Source organism: Ictidomys tridecemlineatus, chromosome 5, assembly GCF_052094955.1.
Source record: "Ictidomys tridecemlineatus isolate mIctTri1 chromosome 5, mIctTri1.hap1, whole genome shotgun sequence".
Lineage (NCBI taxonomy): Eukaryota > Metazoa > Chordata > Mammalia > Rodentia > Sciuridae > Ictidomys > Ictidomys tridecemlineatus.
In genome coordinates this window covers 119,271,012-119,289,497 of record NC_135481.1, presented here as the reverse complement: position 1 = coordinate 119,289,497, position 18,486 = coordinate 119,271,012, and the positions used below count along the sequence as shown (strand labels likewise).

Sequence of the window (18,486 nt, the reverse complement as noted above, 5' to 3'; positions counted from 1 at the left end):
AAGTGAAATGAGTAGAACATGCTTGCCCACCTAACCTGGACAAATATCTTCTCTCTTATATGATTCGTGTCTATGGGATTATTTTGATGAGTTTCAAAAAATGTTATGAATTCCAAATAATGTTATGAAGCACAGATTACCTCAGAGTAATGGTCCTCTGTGGCCAAGGTGCTGTGCCTGAGAGAAGAGCTCTCTGAATGAGGTTGGCACCATGGTGGTCCTCTACTGGTAGCTCAGTTTATAGTACATTCTGTGTGAACGCTCAGTGGAAATGTTGGTATTTCCCTTGGCAGGCAAATTGGACTATGAATATTCTCTACTTGTGATCTAATCCAACTAGGCCAATTACTGGACTAGAGCTTTAGGCATGGCATGACTAATTGGCTTAATTAGGCCTGCTCTTTTAAATACCAGGCCCCCTGGGGTGGCCAGTGTGGGCTTCTAGAAGAGAAGAGTCTTTAATAGATTTCCAAGGTACCCAAGGATACATTTTACATTGCTTTTTTAACAATCATTTTTAAACAATAAATATACAAACACGGTATAATTGCTGAGACTACAAAAGCTAGTGGAGGGCTAGGGTTGTAGCTCAGTGGCAAAGTGCTTGCCTAGTTGTGTGAGGCACTAGGTTCGTGGGTTCGATCCTCAGCAACACAAAAAAAAATAAATGGTATTCTGTCCATCTACAACTACAAAAAAAATAGCTAGTGGAGTAACTGTTTCCCAGAGAACTCCCTGGAGTACCTCTGTCATGCTCATCCGTCTTCAGGACGTGTATCTGAGTTGCTCTTCCTCTCTCTAGTGGTGTCATTGGTTGCACCTGTGAGGGAAGTGAACTGTGCCCAAGTGGGACTCTGGGAGTCAGCAGCTCTGTTTCAGGGCTGTTCTCTGGCATCAGAGTGCTTAAGAAGTCAGGCTTTGTAATGACCACAGCGTGTGCTTGACACTGCTGCTGCCCTGGATGTTCTTGGCAGTGGTCCCCAGCACGAGGACAACAGAGAAGAGTGAAATGCATTTGAGCCCATAGCTTCCTGAGTGTCCAGGGTGAGCTCCTTCACCTCTCAGACAGGAGAACAGTCACAGTGATGCCCACCTCACAGGGCTGCTGTGGGACCATACAGAGTAATGACGTGAAAGTGCCAGCCACATGACAGATGCTCTGCAGACTCAACCATTGGTTTATCTTTGTTTATTTGTTCTGGGGGCTGAACCCAGGGATGCTTTACCACTGAGTAGCCCCAGCCCTTTTTTATTTTTATTTTGAGATAGGGTCTTTTTTTCTTTTTGAGAGAGAAAGAGAGAAAGAGAATTTTAATATTTATTTTTTAGTGTTTTCGGCGGACACAACATCTTTGTTTGTATGTGGTGCTAAGGATCGAACCCGGGACGCATGCATGCCAGGCGAGCGCGCTACTGCTTGAGCCGCATCCCCAGCCCCTTGAGATAGGGTCTTAATAAGTTCCAGGCTGGCCCGGAACTTACCATCCTTCTGCCCCAGATTGCAAGTGTATGCCACAGCGCCTGGCCGTTGTTAATATTTTCACCTTTCATCTTCATTTCTTTTCTTAGGATGAAATTGATTCTGCAGTAAAGATGTTATTATCATTGAAGATGAGCTACAAAGCTGCCATGGGCGAGGATTACAAAGCTGACTGCCCCCCTAGGAACGCAACACCTGAGAGTAATAGTGGCCCAGATGCCACAGAAGCCAGCGAGGATTTTGTGGACCCGTGGACAGTACGAACAAGCAGTGCAAAAGGCATTGACTATGACAAGCTCATTGGTACGCCCGCTGCTATCTTTCCCCAAGAATAGCCTCAGCTTTTTAGAAGTGAATCCACTTCAGTGTTTGTGAATTTATGATATTTACAAGCATTTTGAAATTTTTATTTTTAGTTGAAATGTAATAATTGTACATATTTATGAGATGCAGTGTGATCTTCCATATATGTGTGTATATAATGTAATGATCAGATCAGATAATTATCATTCTTCACCTCAGACGTTTATCATTTCTTTGTGGAGATAACATTCAAAATCAAAATCTTCTAGCTATTTTGAAATATATAGTACATTATGATTAACTGTGTCCCCCTACTGTGCAAAAAACTGAACATCTCCCGCCATCCCAATGGGACTCTGTCCTCATTGACCAGCCCTCTCCAGCCTCTGGTAACCACTCTTCTACTTTGTACATCTATCTGTGTTGTTACAAATGACAGGATTCATCCTTTTTGTGGCTTAGTAGTTCCCACTGTGGATAAAGGATAAAGAAAATCCACATTTTCTTTATCCTTTTATCTCTTTGTGGATATACAAGTTGATTTTATATCTTGGCTGTTGCAAATAGTGCAGCAGTATACAGAAGTGCAGGTATTTCTTTAACATATTTATTTATTTTCTTTGGAAATATATGATATTTTTAAATTTAAAATTAATCTTAAGTGCAGTGCAGCTTCAACACCAATAAAAAATAGATCCTAGAATCCTTTGTGCATTATACTCCCAAAAGACTATTTTAAAATAAAATAACAGTATAACATTTGTTTCAAAATAATAACCTATAGTAGATAGCTTATGAGATTTTTTCTTTTTTTTTTTTTTTTTTTTTTTTTTAAGCAGTTTAGTGCTTGGGAAAGGGCTACCAAAGTGGACATCTTTGCCGTCATTTAAACTGTCCTCATGTGCTGATGGAGTCAGAGGCTCCTGAAGTCTCACCTTCAGTCGTGTTGATTATGGAGCTGAAGTTAGGAAGGATGCCTCTCACGGGTGGCATGTACCCACTACCACACACTTCCTCTACGGTCTTTCTGCACATTCCATGAGAGGTCCTTGCTCTGAGATCAATAATTGTCAAAGAAGAAACAACTACCATGTTTTTTCTAAGTTAAAGCCATTCTCCATGTTCTAAGTGTAGACCATCAATGAGGGGAAGTTCCCAGGAGGACAGCCATTAATTCAGTTCAAGGATTAAGGAATATGGAAAGTCGTAGCTGTAGATGAATATTGTACTTTGTCATCAGCTCTGTGTGTGTGTGTGTGTGTGTATGCAGTCTGTGCGGTTGTCATAAATTGCTAGCTAGACTGCATTCCGAATATCAGAATCCAGTCTTGGGCAAGCAGCATTTTGTTTTGAATTTGTTCCCTGTTTAGCTAATTGTGATCTCAGCTATTGTTTCAATACTGTGTGTCGAGCCAAAGGACTGCAGCAGAGACCTAAAGAGGTTTGGGGTCATTGCGGTCATGCAAGAATCACTAGTATTTCCCTTTCGTTTCAGTGATATCTGGTCTGTAAACTTCCTCCCACCTAAGAAAGTCATCTCTCTTTTTTCCAATTTTTTTCCAGTTCAATTTGGAAGCAGTAAAATTGACAAAGAGCTGATAAACCGAATAGAGAGAGCCACCGGCCAAAGACCTCACCGCTTCCTACGCAGAGGCATCTTCTTCTCACACAGGTCAGGGGCTTTTCGACACAGGCTCTCTTGCCCTTCCTCTTTTAGTTCACTAAATCGTGAGGTAACTCTTCTCTGGAACTTCCCAATGTTGTAGGCAAAGTGACCCAGCTGTCAGGAGACTGGGGTCCATCCACCTTCTTCTGTCTTATCAGTAAATCACTATGGGGTCACATCCATCTTTTCATTCTCAGACCCTTAGTTTTCATTTCTAGACTATATACCTCATAAGATGAAGGTCAAGTTCATTGCAGATAAGATCGTGCCAGATTACATGCTGTAAGCTATGTAAACAAAAAATTCCTGTGCAAGTACAGCATGTCCCTGCAATAAACAGTAGGCTTCCTGAAATTATGAGCCTTCTTCCTCCTATTGTACCAGCCTGCTTGTAACTACTATCAAAAGAGAAACTAACAGAGGGTTCAAGGAATAGAGTGTTCCTGCCTCAGACCATAAATTCCAGCAGATAACATCAATAAATACGCAGTTCTGCCTTCCCATCCCACAGATTACTGGGGTTAGGATAGGCCCACTTCCAGACTTTATTCACAGAATTTGTGATCAGTGGTCAGGGTGTTCTGCCCTGCTCACACTTGGTCACCAGCAGAACTCAGCAACTGCCCAGGCACTTCATATTCAGCCTCCAGAGGACAGCAGGCCCTGCTCAGCCCACCTTCTGAGCAAATGTACTCTATTTTCCCTACTTGAAATTCAACTCATGTCATAAGACTCACCTTTTCAAAGCATGCAAATCAGTGGGTCTCAGCCATTCACAAGTGTGTAGCCTTCAAGAATGTCTAACTGCTGAACATTTCATTACCCAGAAAAAACATTCCTTCTGTGAGCAGTCACTCCCCAGTCCTCCCTGTCTCAGGTGCCAGTCTGCTTTCTGACTCTGCCTTTGCAGATTGTGGGAACTTTGTGTGAACAGTGTGCTAGGACATTCACCCTTTGTTCCTTGTTCTCTTACTTTAGTACATGTTTTCTGGGATTCTCCACATTGTGCCTGTCTTTGTGCATATTCCAGCCTCTGATGGGTTGTGTCCTGACAAATGTACTTTATTTAACATAACGTTGGAAGTGTTCTGAGCCTACATAAACAAGCTCAGAACTCTTGTATCAGCTAACACAAAGCCTGCTTTGTAATAAAGTGTGGAGTAGCTCCTTTAATTTATTGAATATTGAGCTAAAAGTGCAAAATAGAATCGTTGTGTGGGTACATTTTTACATTATAAGTCAAGGACAGTCTCTGCTTCATTCTCCCTGCCTGCCCCCCGCCCCCCACCAAGAGGTGAGAATTGAACCCAGGGCCTCATGCATGCTAGCACTCTGCCACTGAACTACAGACCCAACCCTCCCCACCGTTTTGGTTTTTTTTTTAAACAGGGACTTGCTAAGTAAACAAAACAAAACAAAATAAAATACCAATAAGCACACGAAAAGATGTCATTAGGGAACAATCCCCGAAACCACAGTGAGATACTGCTTTATACCCACTAGGCTCGCTGTAAGACCACAACAAAAGCTTGGGAAATAAGTGGGCTGACCCAAAACTTGAGATCCTCCTGCCTCAGCCTCCCCCGTAGTACAGACGTGTGCCACTCTGCCCAGCCTTCATTCCTTTTATGCCAAAAAAGTGTTCCATCACATGGATGAACCCCACATTTTGTCTATCTGTTCATTAGTTAATGGACATTTGGGTTATTTTCATTGTTTGGTTATCAGTTATGCTGCCCTGGACATTTTGATGTAAACAAGCTTTGGGGTAGACATATGCTTTAGATCTGGGTGTGCACCTGGGAATAGAATTGGTAGCTTAGGTGGTAACTGTTTATCTTTCTGGGGAACCGACAAACTGTCCCACAGTAGCAGTGATCATCTTCCACTGCAGCCACCCATGTACAGAGGTTCCAGTTTCTACAGCCTTACCAGCACTTATTTCCCAAGCTTTTGTTGTGGTCTTACAGCGAGCCTAGTGGGTATAAAGCAGTATCTCACTGTGGTTTCGGGGATTGTTCCCTAATGACATCTTTTCGTGTGCTTATTGGTATTTTATTTTGTTTTGTTTTGTTTATCTGTTTGTTTTTTGAGACATGGTTTCATTATGTTGCCCAGGCTGGCCTTGAACTCACAACCATCCTGCCTCCGCTCCCTCCCAAATAGCTGGGACCACAGGCATGTACTATGACATAAATGGCTCTTTTGTATCTTCTTTCTTAGGGGGATTGGGGGGTAACTGTGGATTGAACTCCGGGGCACTCGACCACTGAGCCACTTTCTCAGCCCTATTTTGTATTTATTTAGAGAGAGGGTCTCACTAAGTTGCTTAGCACCTTGCTTTTGCTGAGGCTGGCTTTGAACTCATGATCCTCCTGCTCAGCCTCCCAAGCTGCTGGGGGATTACAGACATGCGCCACCATGCCCCACTTTTGTATCTTCTTGAGAGAAAATTTAGATCCTTTGCCTACTTTTTTAACATTTCACTTTTATACCTTTATCTTATTTATGTATTTTTTATGTGGTGCCGAGGATCAAAACCAGTGCCTTTTTTGTGTGAGGCAAGCACTCTAGCACTGAGCCACAGCCCAGGGCCTACTTTTCAATTGGGTTATTTCCTTTTTAATGTTTTTGTTGTTCTCCATACTGGGGATCAAACCCAGGAGCACTTTATTACTGAGCTACATCCTCAGTCCTTTTTATTTTTTATCGAGACTGGGTCTTGCTAACTTGACCAGGCTGGCTTTGGACTTAGGATCCTGCTGCCCCAGCCTCCCAAGTAGCTGAGATTACAAGGGTGCTCAGCTTTTTATTGTTGATTTACAATAATTTATTTTTGTTAATTGGCACATTACATTTATGGATAAAAGTGGGATTCGTTGTAATATGTTCACACATGCATAGGGCGTGATTTTGTCAGCTGCACTCCCAGGACCTCCCTTTTGCTTTCCCCTGAGCCCCCTTCCTTTACTCTACTGATATACCTTCTGTCTTTCACAAGGTCCTTTTTTTTTATTCCTCTTTAACAGAAGAATTGCAGATATGTTCTCCTGTTGTGTAGGCTGCCTTTGCACTTTTCTGATTGTGTCCTCTGAAGTACAGAAGTTTTAATTTTGAGGAAGCCCAGTTTATTTTTTTATTTGGTTGCTTAACGTTTTTGGTAGCATTTCAGAAACCATTGCCTAATCCACAGTCCTAAAGACTCACATCTGTATTCTGTAGAGCTTTACAGTTCTGGCTATTACGTTTAGGTCTCTGGCACTTTTTGATTAGATTTTTGTGCATGTGTGTAACAGGGCTCCAGCTTCATTCCTTTCCATGTGGATAACTAACTGTCCCAGCACCGTTTTTTGAAAAGACTATTCTTTCCTTGCTGATTTTTTTTTTCCTTGACATCCGTGTTGAAAATCAACTGAACATATATTTAAGTGTTTAATTCTAGGCTTTCCACTGATCGTCGTCTTATGCTAGCACCAAAAAGCCTTGATTACTGTAACTGTGAGGTGTATTTTAAAGTTAGAGAATTTGAGTGTTCCAATATGTGTATGTGTGTGTGTGTGTGTGTGTGTGTGTGTGTTTTACCTGGGGATTTAACCTAGGCTCACTCTATCATTGAGCTACACTACACTCCAGCCCTCCTTTATTTTCATTTTGAGACAGGGCATTGCTGAGTTGCTAAGGCTGGCCTCAAACTTGACATTCTCCTGCCTCAGCCTCCTGAGTATTTGGGATTACAGACATGTTCCATATGCCTGGCCCCATATAAATTTTTGGATCTGCTTTTTCATTTCTGCAAAAAAGGCAGCTGGGATTTTGATAGAGATTGCTATTAAGTATCCAATCCTGGACATGGGATATCTTTCTAGTTACTTACATTTTTTAGTGTCTTTCACTGATGCTTTGTAGTTTTCAGTGTATAACTCTTATACTACTTTGGTTAGATTATTCCTATGGATCTGGTCTTTATGCTATTATAAATAGCATTTACTTATATCATTATTGCTACTGTATAGAAATATACAGCTGATTTTTGTATGTTGATCATCTTGAAACTTCACTGAATTTGTTTATTTAATATATTTTTCTCTTTTGTGTGCATTCTATAGGATTTTCTATTTATCGGATCATGTCACCAATGAACAAAGATAGTTCTTTACTCTTTTCCTTTCCATTTTGGATATTTTTTTTTCTTATATAATTGTTCTGACTGGAACTTCCATACAGCATTGAATAGCAGTAGGGAAAGTATATCCCTAGTCGCAGGAAAAAGGCCTTCAGTCTCACTGTTCTCCATACTGAGGATCAAACCCAGGAGCACTTTTTCACTGAGCTACATCCTCAGTCCTTTTTATTCTTTATCGAGACTGGGTCTTATAATATTAGCTGTGAGTTCTGTAAATTCCCTTTCTCTTGTTAACAAACTTTCCTCTTTTTTTAATTTTTTTTAGTTATACATGGACAATATCTTTATTTTGCTTATTTGTTTTTACCTGGTGCTGAGGATCAAACCCAGTGCTTCACATGTACAAGGCAAGCACTCTGGCACTGATCCACAACCCTAGCCCCAAACTTTTCTATTATTCTTAGTCTATGGAATGTTCATTTGAAAGGATGTTGAAAATGCTTTTTCTCTTTTCTGTCAAATGGTCACAGGGACTTTGTCCTCTATTCTGTTAAAATGGTTCTTCTTGTTGATGAATTTTTGTATGTTGAGTCAAACTTGCATTCCTGGAACAATTCCCACTTGATCATGGTGTATATAATATTTTATGTTGCTGGATAGTGAGTTTTTAAAGACTTTTATTCCCAGATATTTTGGTCTGGTATGTCTGTGTCTGTGTGTGTATCCTGTTCTGGGTTTGGTATGGGTTGAAAACTAGTCTCTCTTCAGTTTACTTGGGAGAGAGCAAAGGGTTGATGTTCATTCTTTACTGAACATTTCATAGGAATAACTAGTGAAGCCACCTGGTTCTGGGCCCAGCTTTTGGGGAGTCTCTGTTACTGGTTGAGTCTTTTACTTGTTGAAGATTCACTGCATTTCATTTGTTCTTGGCCCAGGTCAGCGGTCATCCCTGGGAATTGGTCTCTTCCCTCTAGGCCTCTACTTTGTTGTTGTGCCCTTGTTGGTAGTAGTCCTTCACAATCCTCTTATTTCTGTGAAGTCAGAAATAAGTCCCAGGAATTGGAGGCTGGGCACAGTGGCACATACCTGTAATCCTAGCAGTTTGGGAGGCAGAGGCAGGAGGATCTCAAGTTCAAAGCCAGCCTCAGCAATTGAGCGAGGCACAAAGCACTAGTACCCCAGTATTAAAAAAAAAAAAAGAAAGAAAGAAAGAAGTTCTGGGAATTGAACTCATGGCCACTCAACCACTTAGCCTCATCCTCAGCCCTATTTTGTATTTTATTTAGAAACAGGGTCTCACTGAGTTGCTTAGTGCCACACAAAGTTGCTGAGACTGGCTTTGAACTCAAGATCCTCCTGTCAGCCTCGCGAGCTCCTGAGATTACAGGCATGCACCACCATGCCTTGCTCTCCTGTCCCTTTTTGCATTCCTGCTTTGATCATTATACTCTTCTCTTCCAACCCACCTTGGTCAGCTCAAGACTTACCAATTCATTGACCATGAGACAAAGGTTTTCATCCTAATATTTCACGGTCCTCCCTGTCCTTGTGACTTACTTTTTATTTCTCCTCAGCATACTAATCCTGCAAGCTCTTTGCTCAGGGAGCTTGCGACTTGACCTTGCTCACTCTCAGATGTGAGAGTGCCTCTACCTAATCTACCATCCGTGAAGTCGGGGTTAAAGAGACGCAGCAGCACTGCACAGCTGCAGGGCTAGGTGCTACCTGGGTGTCCTCACCACTGAGCCAGCCCCTACTGAAGCCACCCACAGGAAGCGTAGGTGACAGCTATGCTTCCTCCCTTCTATATGTCCTTAGAAGTTTAATTTGGCAAGTTGTGAGAACCCAAGAATGACTCTTTTCTTCCTTATTTCAAAAACCTAATGCCCAGAGTACTCATTTTCTCCTCAGGCCAGAGACCAGCTCTGTTGACCCTTGGCCTGGGGAACAGCAGAAGCCCCTTTTAGAAACTTGTTATCCAGGCTATATACTCTGACCTCTGGGAGAGGCATGTATTCCTCTTTTATTTTGGGACATTACCCACAAACCCAGAACTTTCACACATGAGTGATGGCGGGTTTTAACATCTTTTGAACATTGCTGAACTTTGAAATCACTTTTTATATTTTAAAAATACAAAATCTCACATCCCCGCTGGTTCAGAATCTCTGAGGTGGGCCCAGGCAGCCGTGACTGGAACAGCCCTGCCAGGGGTGCTGATGGACAGCCAGCAAGGGGGGTCCTCTGTGTTGTCTGTGTGCCTCCATCTCCAGGGGAGAAGGGACAGCTCCACGATGACTCACAGATGAAGACACTGAGTCCCATGCTGGCTCAGGCCTCCCAACTCTAAATGGGAACTTCACTCTGAACCCCAAGGGGACATTCCTCCTGCTCCTCCCCAAGGCAGGCCTGCGTGGAGCTCTGTCATTTTCCTGGCCTGAGTGATTCTAACAAGAATCCCATGGTATTGGTGTGGTATCTCCAAGGGAGGTGTAAAGAGTATAGAGTATCATCACTTTGATAATCGTAGGAATTCTAGAAGAGTCCCAGGGATGCCCATTCATGTCCCTTTTAGACCTGTTACTCCAAACCTGAATGTGTTTTCAAACAGTCATTCACAGGAGAAACCTGTTGTAAACCAGAGGTTGAGGCAGGAGGATCTCGAGTCCAAAGCCAGATGCAGCAAGAGCAAAGCGTTAAGCAAAATAAAATACAAAATAGGGCTGGGGATGTGGCTCAGTGGTTGCATGCCCCTGAATTCAATCCCCAGTACCCCAAAAAAGATATGTTCCTTTTGTTTCTATATCATAGACACCAAAATAACATCCTAGTTATTATTAATGATGTTTTGTCTCTTTATTTTTCATTTCCAAAATGTGACTAGGTGCTTTGATATTTTTCCTTAAAAAAATCACGTTCTTTTTCTTCCATTAGAGATATGAATCAAGTTCTCGATGCCTATGAAAATAAGAAGCCGTTTTATCTGTACACAGGCAGGGGCCCCTCTTCTGAAGCAATGCATGTAGGTCATCTCATCCCGTTTATTTTCACCAAGTAAGTATGCCTCAGATGACTTCTCTCACTTTCCCAAGAACCCAGACGGACCTGCAAGTCGTCTCTAGAACTGCAGATGTGCGATTCTGCTTGCCCAGCAGCCAGGAAGTCAGGCCCTGGCACCCTTATACTGCTGAGCTCCCCTGGGCCTGCTGCACCCCTCTGCCTGCTCCCTGCTCATGCCCCCTTAGGCAGCCACAGCTCAGCCTGGGCATCCCCCATTTGCAAATAAAGTGTGGAAAAGCACCTCAGAACCTTGCTTATGAGGCCCTCTGAGTCCACATGGTACATGATAGTAGATTTCATCATAAGGACTAGTCAAATTAGCAGCATAAGATCATGTGGTTTCATAGGCAGAAAGCAAGCAGAAACCACATTCTTTCTCAGGGACAATAGGCACCTGCATTCTCCCTTGTTCCCAGGTGGCTGCAGGATGTGTTCAACGTGCCCTTGGTGGTCCAGATGTCTGACGACGAGAAGTACCTATGGAAGGACCTAAGCCTGGACCAGGCCTACTCCTATACCATAGAGAACGCCAAGGACATCATTGCCTGCGGCTTTGACATCAACAAGACCTTTATCTTCTCCGACCTTGAATACATGGGGTAAGGAGAACGCCTCTGGCCGCCTCTTGTGCATAGAATCAGACACGAAACCGGAAACATCCACAATGGCTTAAGGCTGAGAAAATGGTTTTGGGTTTTGATTTTGGAGGGTAATCTAAAGGATTAGAAATTGTGAGCATTTTAGGGACATAGCTATTGCCTTCACAATTATATTTACAAAAGGTAAACGCCCAGTGTGGCTTGGTGGTGCCATGCCTTGCCACCTCAGCCTGTGACAGGTAGGTACTTCTGCATCATTCTTTCCTCCCAGGATGGCCAACCTTACAGTCCTGATAGCTTCCTTGTTTTTAGTGTCCCTTTTTCCTCATAGAGGAAAAACCCACTGGTTACACAGTTTCCCTCACAATCTAGTAATTTAAATCAGCCTTTAATGGGTCAACATATGTCATTCTGAAAATCCTTGGATTTGAACTTCTGAGGTCTTGGACTTTGTCCCAAATAATTGCCAAGAGATGTGTTAGAAAAATATGACTTTGATCAGCCCTCACAAGAAGAATGTTGTTTATTTCAACAAACATTTCCTGAGGGCTGGGGTGTAACTCCATGGCAGAGAGTGCTTACCTAGCATGTGTAGGGGCCCCTGAGTTCCATACCCAGCACCATAAAAAAATCATGAGTCCTTAAAACATAGCACTTCTTAGGGAGCTGATTCTGCAAAGTGATGGACATCTTGCTGGGGTCCCTCCTGTGCTGTCTCACTACAAGTTGCCCAGCCAATGCAGGCATGAGGGAACACCCCAGGGGCAGCAGAAACTGCCAGCACCCAGGAGCATAGCTGTTCCAATTCCCAGAATGCTCCCTTTATGTAGGTACTTGAAGCCAAGTGCAAGCTTCATAGGCATAGGGATAATTCTTTTTCTGATGTCACCTGTTAGGTATTTTCTTAAATCTCATTCCTTTCTTCTGCCGTGTGAGCATAGCTGCACTAGGGGATCCTTAAAAGACAAAATCCTTGGGACGTTTATTAATTTTTGTGACAGTGTATTTCACTGCTCTCACCCAGGTCTTTAAACTGACCCAATTCAATTGCTTGTCCTTGGCACAAACAGATCTACGTTGGCACCAACTCCTGGGCTCAGGCCATCCCCGCACCTTGGCCTCCTGAGTGCTGGGACTACAGGTGTGCTGCTGCACCTGGCCTCTTGGTCTTTGTGCAGCCTCCCCTGCCCCACTGCAGTGGTGGGGGCTGCCCTTGTCTCCCCTCTGCTTGCCCTCCCAGTTCTCCACACCAGGTGACAAGGAGCCCTGGAGCTTTTGGTCTAGCCCACAAGCTTTGATTTGGCCCTGCGTCACTGCCACCTCCAGTTAGATAGAGCAGTTTGCAGTTCCACTTCTCCACTTTGGAGACCCCACCCTGCCCGTCCCCCCTTGGCCCTGGCACTCCCGGTTTGCCTAATTCCTCTAGACCTTTCCTGGATCCCTTCCCTGCAGCCAGATCTAAGTGCCCCCTCTCTTCCCCAGCACCTGGACCTCACCGCTGCCTTGCCCATCTGGTACAGCGAGGCACCTGATTTGGGTCAGTTTAAAGACCTGGGTGAGAGCAGTGAAATACACGGTCATGAAAATTAATAAATGTCCCAAGGATTTTCTGTCCTTCGTGGATCCCCTGATGGGTGGCCCTCTCACCACTAGTGGATAAAACAGTTCCTTTACCTACGCTTTCTGTAGCAGGCACCCTCCTGGCTCTGCCAAATCCCAGTGTTGGCAGCAACACCTGTAGTAAGTCCATGAAGATGGCTCAGTGGCCAGATGCATGACTCCTGCCCACATGCTGCATGGGCGGTGGAAGTGAAGGTGCCTCTTTGGTAGAGTAGACTGGCTGAGGAATAAAGCTAAGAAAAAGAAAGAGAAAATGGCAAAGAAACCACAGGACACAGGAAGTAGTTTTAGAAAGCAGGATGGGATGGCTCTTCAACCTTAGGGATTGAGTTTCCACACTGCAAAGAGAGCGCAGGAGCCCACATTAGCTTAATTTATATGTGGGAAACATCAAAGGTTTTCCATAGAATGTTCTTCACCAACTAAGGTAGGAGGTGAGCTGTCCAGCTTCCACCGGCAGTGGTCTCCATAGCTGAGCTCAGAGGTCATGTGTGTGGCGCCATCCTTTGAGTGGGAGGAGCCACAAGTAGTTTGCAATGCCAACCCTAAATCTCCTTGGCTCAAAGCCAAATGACACTCAAATAAGCTCATATAATTCACAGGTGGCACCCTGCACATGACCAGGGCTATGAAGAGACCACACATCACCAACCTCTTTAACACGTTCTGAATGTGGCACTTGTAGCAGCCATTTTCTGAACCATCTTTGGTAACTAGGGTCTCAGCTCCTGGCTGAACTTCCTTTTTCTCTATAATCATGAATTAAATTTTACATAAGTGAAATGAAAATCAAACAGTACATCACCTCATTTAAGAATTTCTTCCAAACACTTGAGTGTTTTACTTTTGTTTTGTGGATTTTACTCAAAAGCGGCATCTTTGCCTAACAGAGCTGCTTCCTGGTCCTTAGGAGCTAGCGAAACCACAAAGTCAGACTTGGCCTCCTGTTGGGTGTGAGGAGCATAGTGAGGCCTCTGTGGGGCGGGGGGTCCTGTGACACTGCCTGCAGGGGTCTTGAGGAGGCAGAGTATGAAAACTTGTATTTCAGACCCAGCTCTGTCCCCACTTGGTCTGACTCCCTGGGCAAGTCCCTAAATCTCCAGGGTCCACTTTCCTGTGAAGTTGGAGTGCATGACGATATCAAGAGGCAACACAGCAGAGGTTGCCCGGCTCTGCCAAGGTTCAAGTCCCAGCTGACACCACTGTGTGACTCATGCACCTAAGGCATGGTCTCTGCCTTTCTTGGCTCCTCTCCTTTATTCTGCAGATCATTTACTGAGCATCTCCTCTGTGTCAGGCCAGGGTGTGTAGAAAGAGGGATCAGGAGACAAAATAGCTACCCCTGTCACCTGCCGTGACAGCCAGGTGTTGGGAGGACAAGGAAGGGGTGGAGATGAGGAGAGCTGGGGATAGCAGTGCCCACTAGGGGATGTATGAGGACTGTGCACATTTCTGCACGTGAAGTGGTAAGGAGAGTGCCTGGCACCTGGTGAGCCTCAACAAATGTGTCACCTTTTAAAACCTTCTAGCGCTCAACCCTGTGTGTGCAAGGCTGGGTCACAGCTGCAACTCACAGGGCAGGCAGGTGTGTTCCTCCTTGCCCTTGAGAGGCCTTGATGTATGCCATTGGCTGCTGTGCTGTGTCTGTCCCTGCCTGGTCTGCTATGGACCTCCTCTCGTGGGCACTAGGGTACCTTCTTGTGCAGCGTGACTTCATGTGGAAATCCATGATTGTCCTGGTGATTAGGTTCAGTGTCCTCCACCCCAAGGTGCGGGGAGCCTATGGCCCCTCTCCCCAGATGGCAGATAACCCATTTTGGCAGGTGTGAGCTCTGCTGCTGCTCCCCAGGATGCCACTCCTTCAGGCTAGTTCCTATCTTAGCAGGAAAAAAAGTGCATATCTTTCCAGTTGGTGGAGGTTGTCAGCTCCGCTGTTGTACTGTGAGCTGGGGTGCTCCTGGTGAGTCCTTCCCAGCTCCTCTCCCACCCTGCCCAGAGCCCTGGGACTGAAAAACCAGCTGTCTAAGTGGAAGCCATAGAGAAAGCCTGCCTTTGGCTGCTTCACCTCACAGACCCTGGTGGTGGGCCTCTGCCTCTGTAGGCCTCACTGCCTCCACTTACCCAGCCTGGCAGCCAGTGGCCCTTCACTCAGATAGCCACCTTCCCCCTGCCCAGAGGATCCAGGAGCTCTCCATCTCATGCCAGGCATCTAAATTTTTTGAAAGCTGTGAGATGTGAAGAGAAAAGCACAGATTTGGGGGCCAGTCTCTGTTTGAGAAACAGGTGATGAGGTGATGCTACTACCTCTAAAGGGCATTGGGCAGTGTCAACATGTATCCAGGTCTTACCTGCCTTTGTCCCTTTTCTGCTACTGTGAGAGAATACCACAGACTGGTTAGTTTATAAGAAAAAGACATTTATTTCTCACAGTCTAGAGACTGGGCACTAGTATCTATGGAGGGCCTCTGTCCTTTGACACCCCATAATTGAAGACAGAGGGCACACAAGCTCTCGAGACAGAGCAAGGAAAGGGGTCCATCACACGTAACAGTCTTAACCCACTAGTGAGGGCCGGCCGGCCCCCAGCTTGTCACTTCTTAAAGGTCCCAACTCATACTCCATCACAAGGGCAGTTAAACTGCAGCATAAGTTTTGGAGGGGAAACTGAGTGTGGCCTATAGCACATCTCCTGCCATGCATTCAGTGAACTCTAGACTTCACACTGTTCCCTTTCTGTCACTGCAATGCTGGACACATGTAGGGCCCAGAGAAGAGGCAGCTACTGAAGGCAGTCACAAGGTGCCATGTAGGAAGCCGCTCTGCCCCCTGTGTTTGCTTGATCTTAGCCTAATTCCCTTTGGTGGTAGATTGGCTGCCTCAGGTCTAGGCCTCATAGCCACACCCTGTACCATCCAGAAGAGAGAATTGTGTCAAACAGCTCTTGTGGTCCCGCCCTGTTGCTGGGGAGGGAGTCAGCCCTGCCCTTTGGGGTTGGGAAGCAGTGACCAGATGCCAGGAGACCCATCAGCACTGAGACCAACCCTCCTCCTTACTGGGCCCATCAGTCCTGTCCATATGCTCTGTCCAGCTGCAGAGAGCAATCAGTCTTGGCAGGAAAGCTCCTAGGCCTCCCACCACTGAGCACCACCACCCCTTGAACTGCTGCTTGGCAGGCTTTGGGCAGCCCAAGGCAGCCCCTGCCAGCCCCTGTGCCTCTAATCTGCTGTGATTCTTTGTTTGCAAGACTCCATGCTGCTCTCCCTCTTCTGGTCAGCTCCCCAGGTAAAGGTATATCTCTTCTGGTTTCTGCAGGTACCCTTGCAGGTGGCTTCTCCACACTTTCCAGTATTCACATGTTGGCTACATACCATCCCCCATGGGGTCTGGGGCCTGGGCCTGGCCCACACCATACCTCATCAATGTCCTCTTCGCCCCTGGTGGAGCTCTCCCAGCTCAGGTCTGATTCTAACTGTCTCTGCAGGATGAGCTCAGGCTTCTACAAGAATGTGGTGAAGATTCAGAAGCACGTCACCTTCAACCAAGTGAAGGGTATTTTCGGCTTCACTGACAGTGACTGCATTGGTAAGGGCCACGCCATCAGTGGACTGCCTTTCCCCCAGTGAGATGAGCAAGGCTCAGAGGAGGAGAATGGGTGCTTTTAAAAGAATCCCAAGCAAGCCAGGTTTGGCAGCATCCCCTGTAATCCCAATGACTCCAGAGACTGGGGAGGATTTCAATTGTAAGCCAGCCTCAGCAACTTTGGCCCTGTCTCCAGATAAAAATAAGTCAATGGGGGGGGGGGGTGCTGGGGTTGTGGCTCAGTGGTAGAGCACTCACCTAGCATGTGCTAGGCCCTGGGGTCAATCCTCAGCACCACATAAAAATAAATAAGTAAAATAAAGGTATGGTGTCCAACTACAACTAAAAAGAAAATATTTTTAAAATAATGATAATAAGTGACGAAGCAGTGGAACCAAAGCCTGGGCCGAAGTGTCTGCTCTTTAATTATCTGCTCCAGGGACTTAGGCTGTCTCCAAGGTGTTAGCATTTGCAGTTTATCTCTTTAAATAAGACACTCGGGTATAGGATTTCCCCAAAACATAAAGAGTTGGCATAGCAGTCAGCCACTTCTAGGCTACATGAAGCTGTGCCTTGGGCTGTAAGACTCTCCCTCTCTTTAGTCATCCACTTTAAGGGTTAGAAGAAAGAGAGAGAAAAAAAGAAAGAAAAAGATAAGGCTGCTGGGCGCAGTGGTGCAGCCTGAAATCCTAGCAGCTCAGGAGGCTGAGGCAGGAGGGTCACAAGTTCAAAGCCAGCCTTAGCAACTTAGCAAGGCCCTAGCAACTTAGTGAGACTCTGTCTCAAAATAATAAATAAAAAAGGTCTGGGGATGTGGCTCAGTGGTTAAGTGCCCCTGGGTTCAATCCCTGGAACAAAACAAAATACTGAAACTTTTATATACCAAGATAGCCGTCCTAATTTACAATAATTGAAGTCAGAGAGCAACGAGGGCATGTGCAGATGTCACCGAGTGAGAAGGTCAAGGACTGGGTCTGTAAGACCAACACCTATGCACAGAGGGAAACAGGAAGCATGGAGGACACGCTGGGAACAGAGTTTTCTTTCTCTCTATTTTTCTGTATTTTTCAGATGTTAGTATAATTATTACTTTTGTACTGGGGACAAAAACCTACTCTTGTCTGTCCCTTTAGCTGGGTTAAGTGGCCAGAAGAGCAGTGGGTCTCTGTGTGAAAGTGTTTCCCCTCGCTTTCAGGGAAGATCAGCTTTCCCGCCATCCAGGCCGCTCCCTCCTTCAGCAACTCATTCCCGCAGATCTTCCGAGACAAGACGGACATCCAGTGCCTCATCCCGTGTGCCATTGACCAGGTCAGAAGGCACACCCAGGTTCTGCGTGTCGGGGGGCCCTCCATCTTTGAGGAGCTCCGTTTGGTGTTGGAGGAGGGGAAAGCCCGCCTCTGGCAATTAGTGAAGCAATGACAGACTCCATGAAGGCGCTCTGGCCTTGGTCCCTGTCTCCTCACAGGACCCCTACTTCAGGATGACGAGGGACGTGGCCCCGCGGATCGGCTATCCCAAACCAGCCCTGCTGCACTCGACCTTCTTCCCTGCCCTGCAGGGCGCGCAGACCAAGATGAGCGCCAGCGACCCCAACTCCTCCATCTTCCTCACAGACACGGCTAAGCAGATCAAGACCAAGGTGAGCAGTGGGGTGCAGGCCGTCTGGGAGCAGGAGCAGGTTGGAAAGGGGACACACACTCACCCCCCGGCAGCCGTGCCACCGCGATGCTGAGCCACCTCTCCCTGTCTCCTGCACGCAGGGGACAGCTGCCCTTTCCCAGAAGGGTGGTTGCCTTATGTTTGTTCCCTTCATTTAGATTAAAATCTAAGGGCTGAGGCTGGGGTAGGGTGTAGGGTACTTGCGCAGCATGAGTGAGGCCCTGGTTCCGTGCTCAGCACACACAGAAACAAATAAAATAGAGGTATTTTGTCCATGTCCTTTTTTTTTTTTTTTTTTTTTTTTTATCTAAGGGCTTTTTCTTTCTTCTTTCTGTTTTCCCTGCCTTTCTTACCAGTGCTCTGCTTTGGAAGCAAAGTCATAATTAATGAGGATGTT

General features: G+C 45.6%; 1 protein-coding gene across 4 annotated transcripts in view; it reads left to right on the top strand.

Moving 5' to 3' along the window:
• The window catches only part of Wars1 (tryptophanyl-tRNA synthetase 1), a 31,877-nt gene that overhangs the window by 6,836 nt on the left and 6,555 nt on the right, over positions 1 to 18,486 (top strand). For all 4 annotated transcript variants that reach the window (XM_078050892.1, XM_005333915.5, XM_013362237.4 and 1 more), the window contains exons 4-10: positions 1,570 to 1,783; positions 3,347 to 3,455; positions 10,507 to 10,626; positions 11,049 to 11,231; positions 16,333 to 16,433; positions 17,626 to 17,738; positions 17,896 to 18,069. In XM_078050892.1, the coding sequence (XP_077907018.1) occupies positions 1,570 to 1,783; positions 3,347 to 3,455; positions 10,507 to 10,626; positions 11,049 to 11,231; positions 16,333 to 16,433; positions 17,626 to 17,738; positions 17,896 to 18,069 (1,014 nt within the window). The remainder of the gene's footprint in view (positions 1 to 1,569; positions 1,784 to 3,346; positions 3,456 to 10,506; positions 10,627 to 11,048; positions 11,232 to 16,332; positions 16,434 to 17,625; positions 17,739 to 17,895; positions 18,070 to 18,486) is intronic.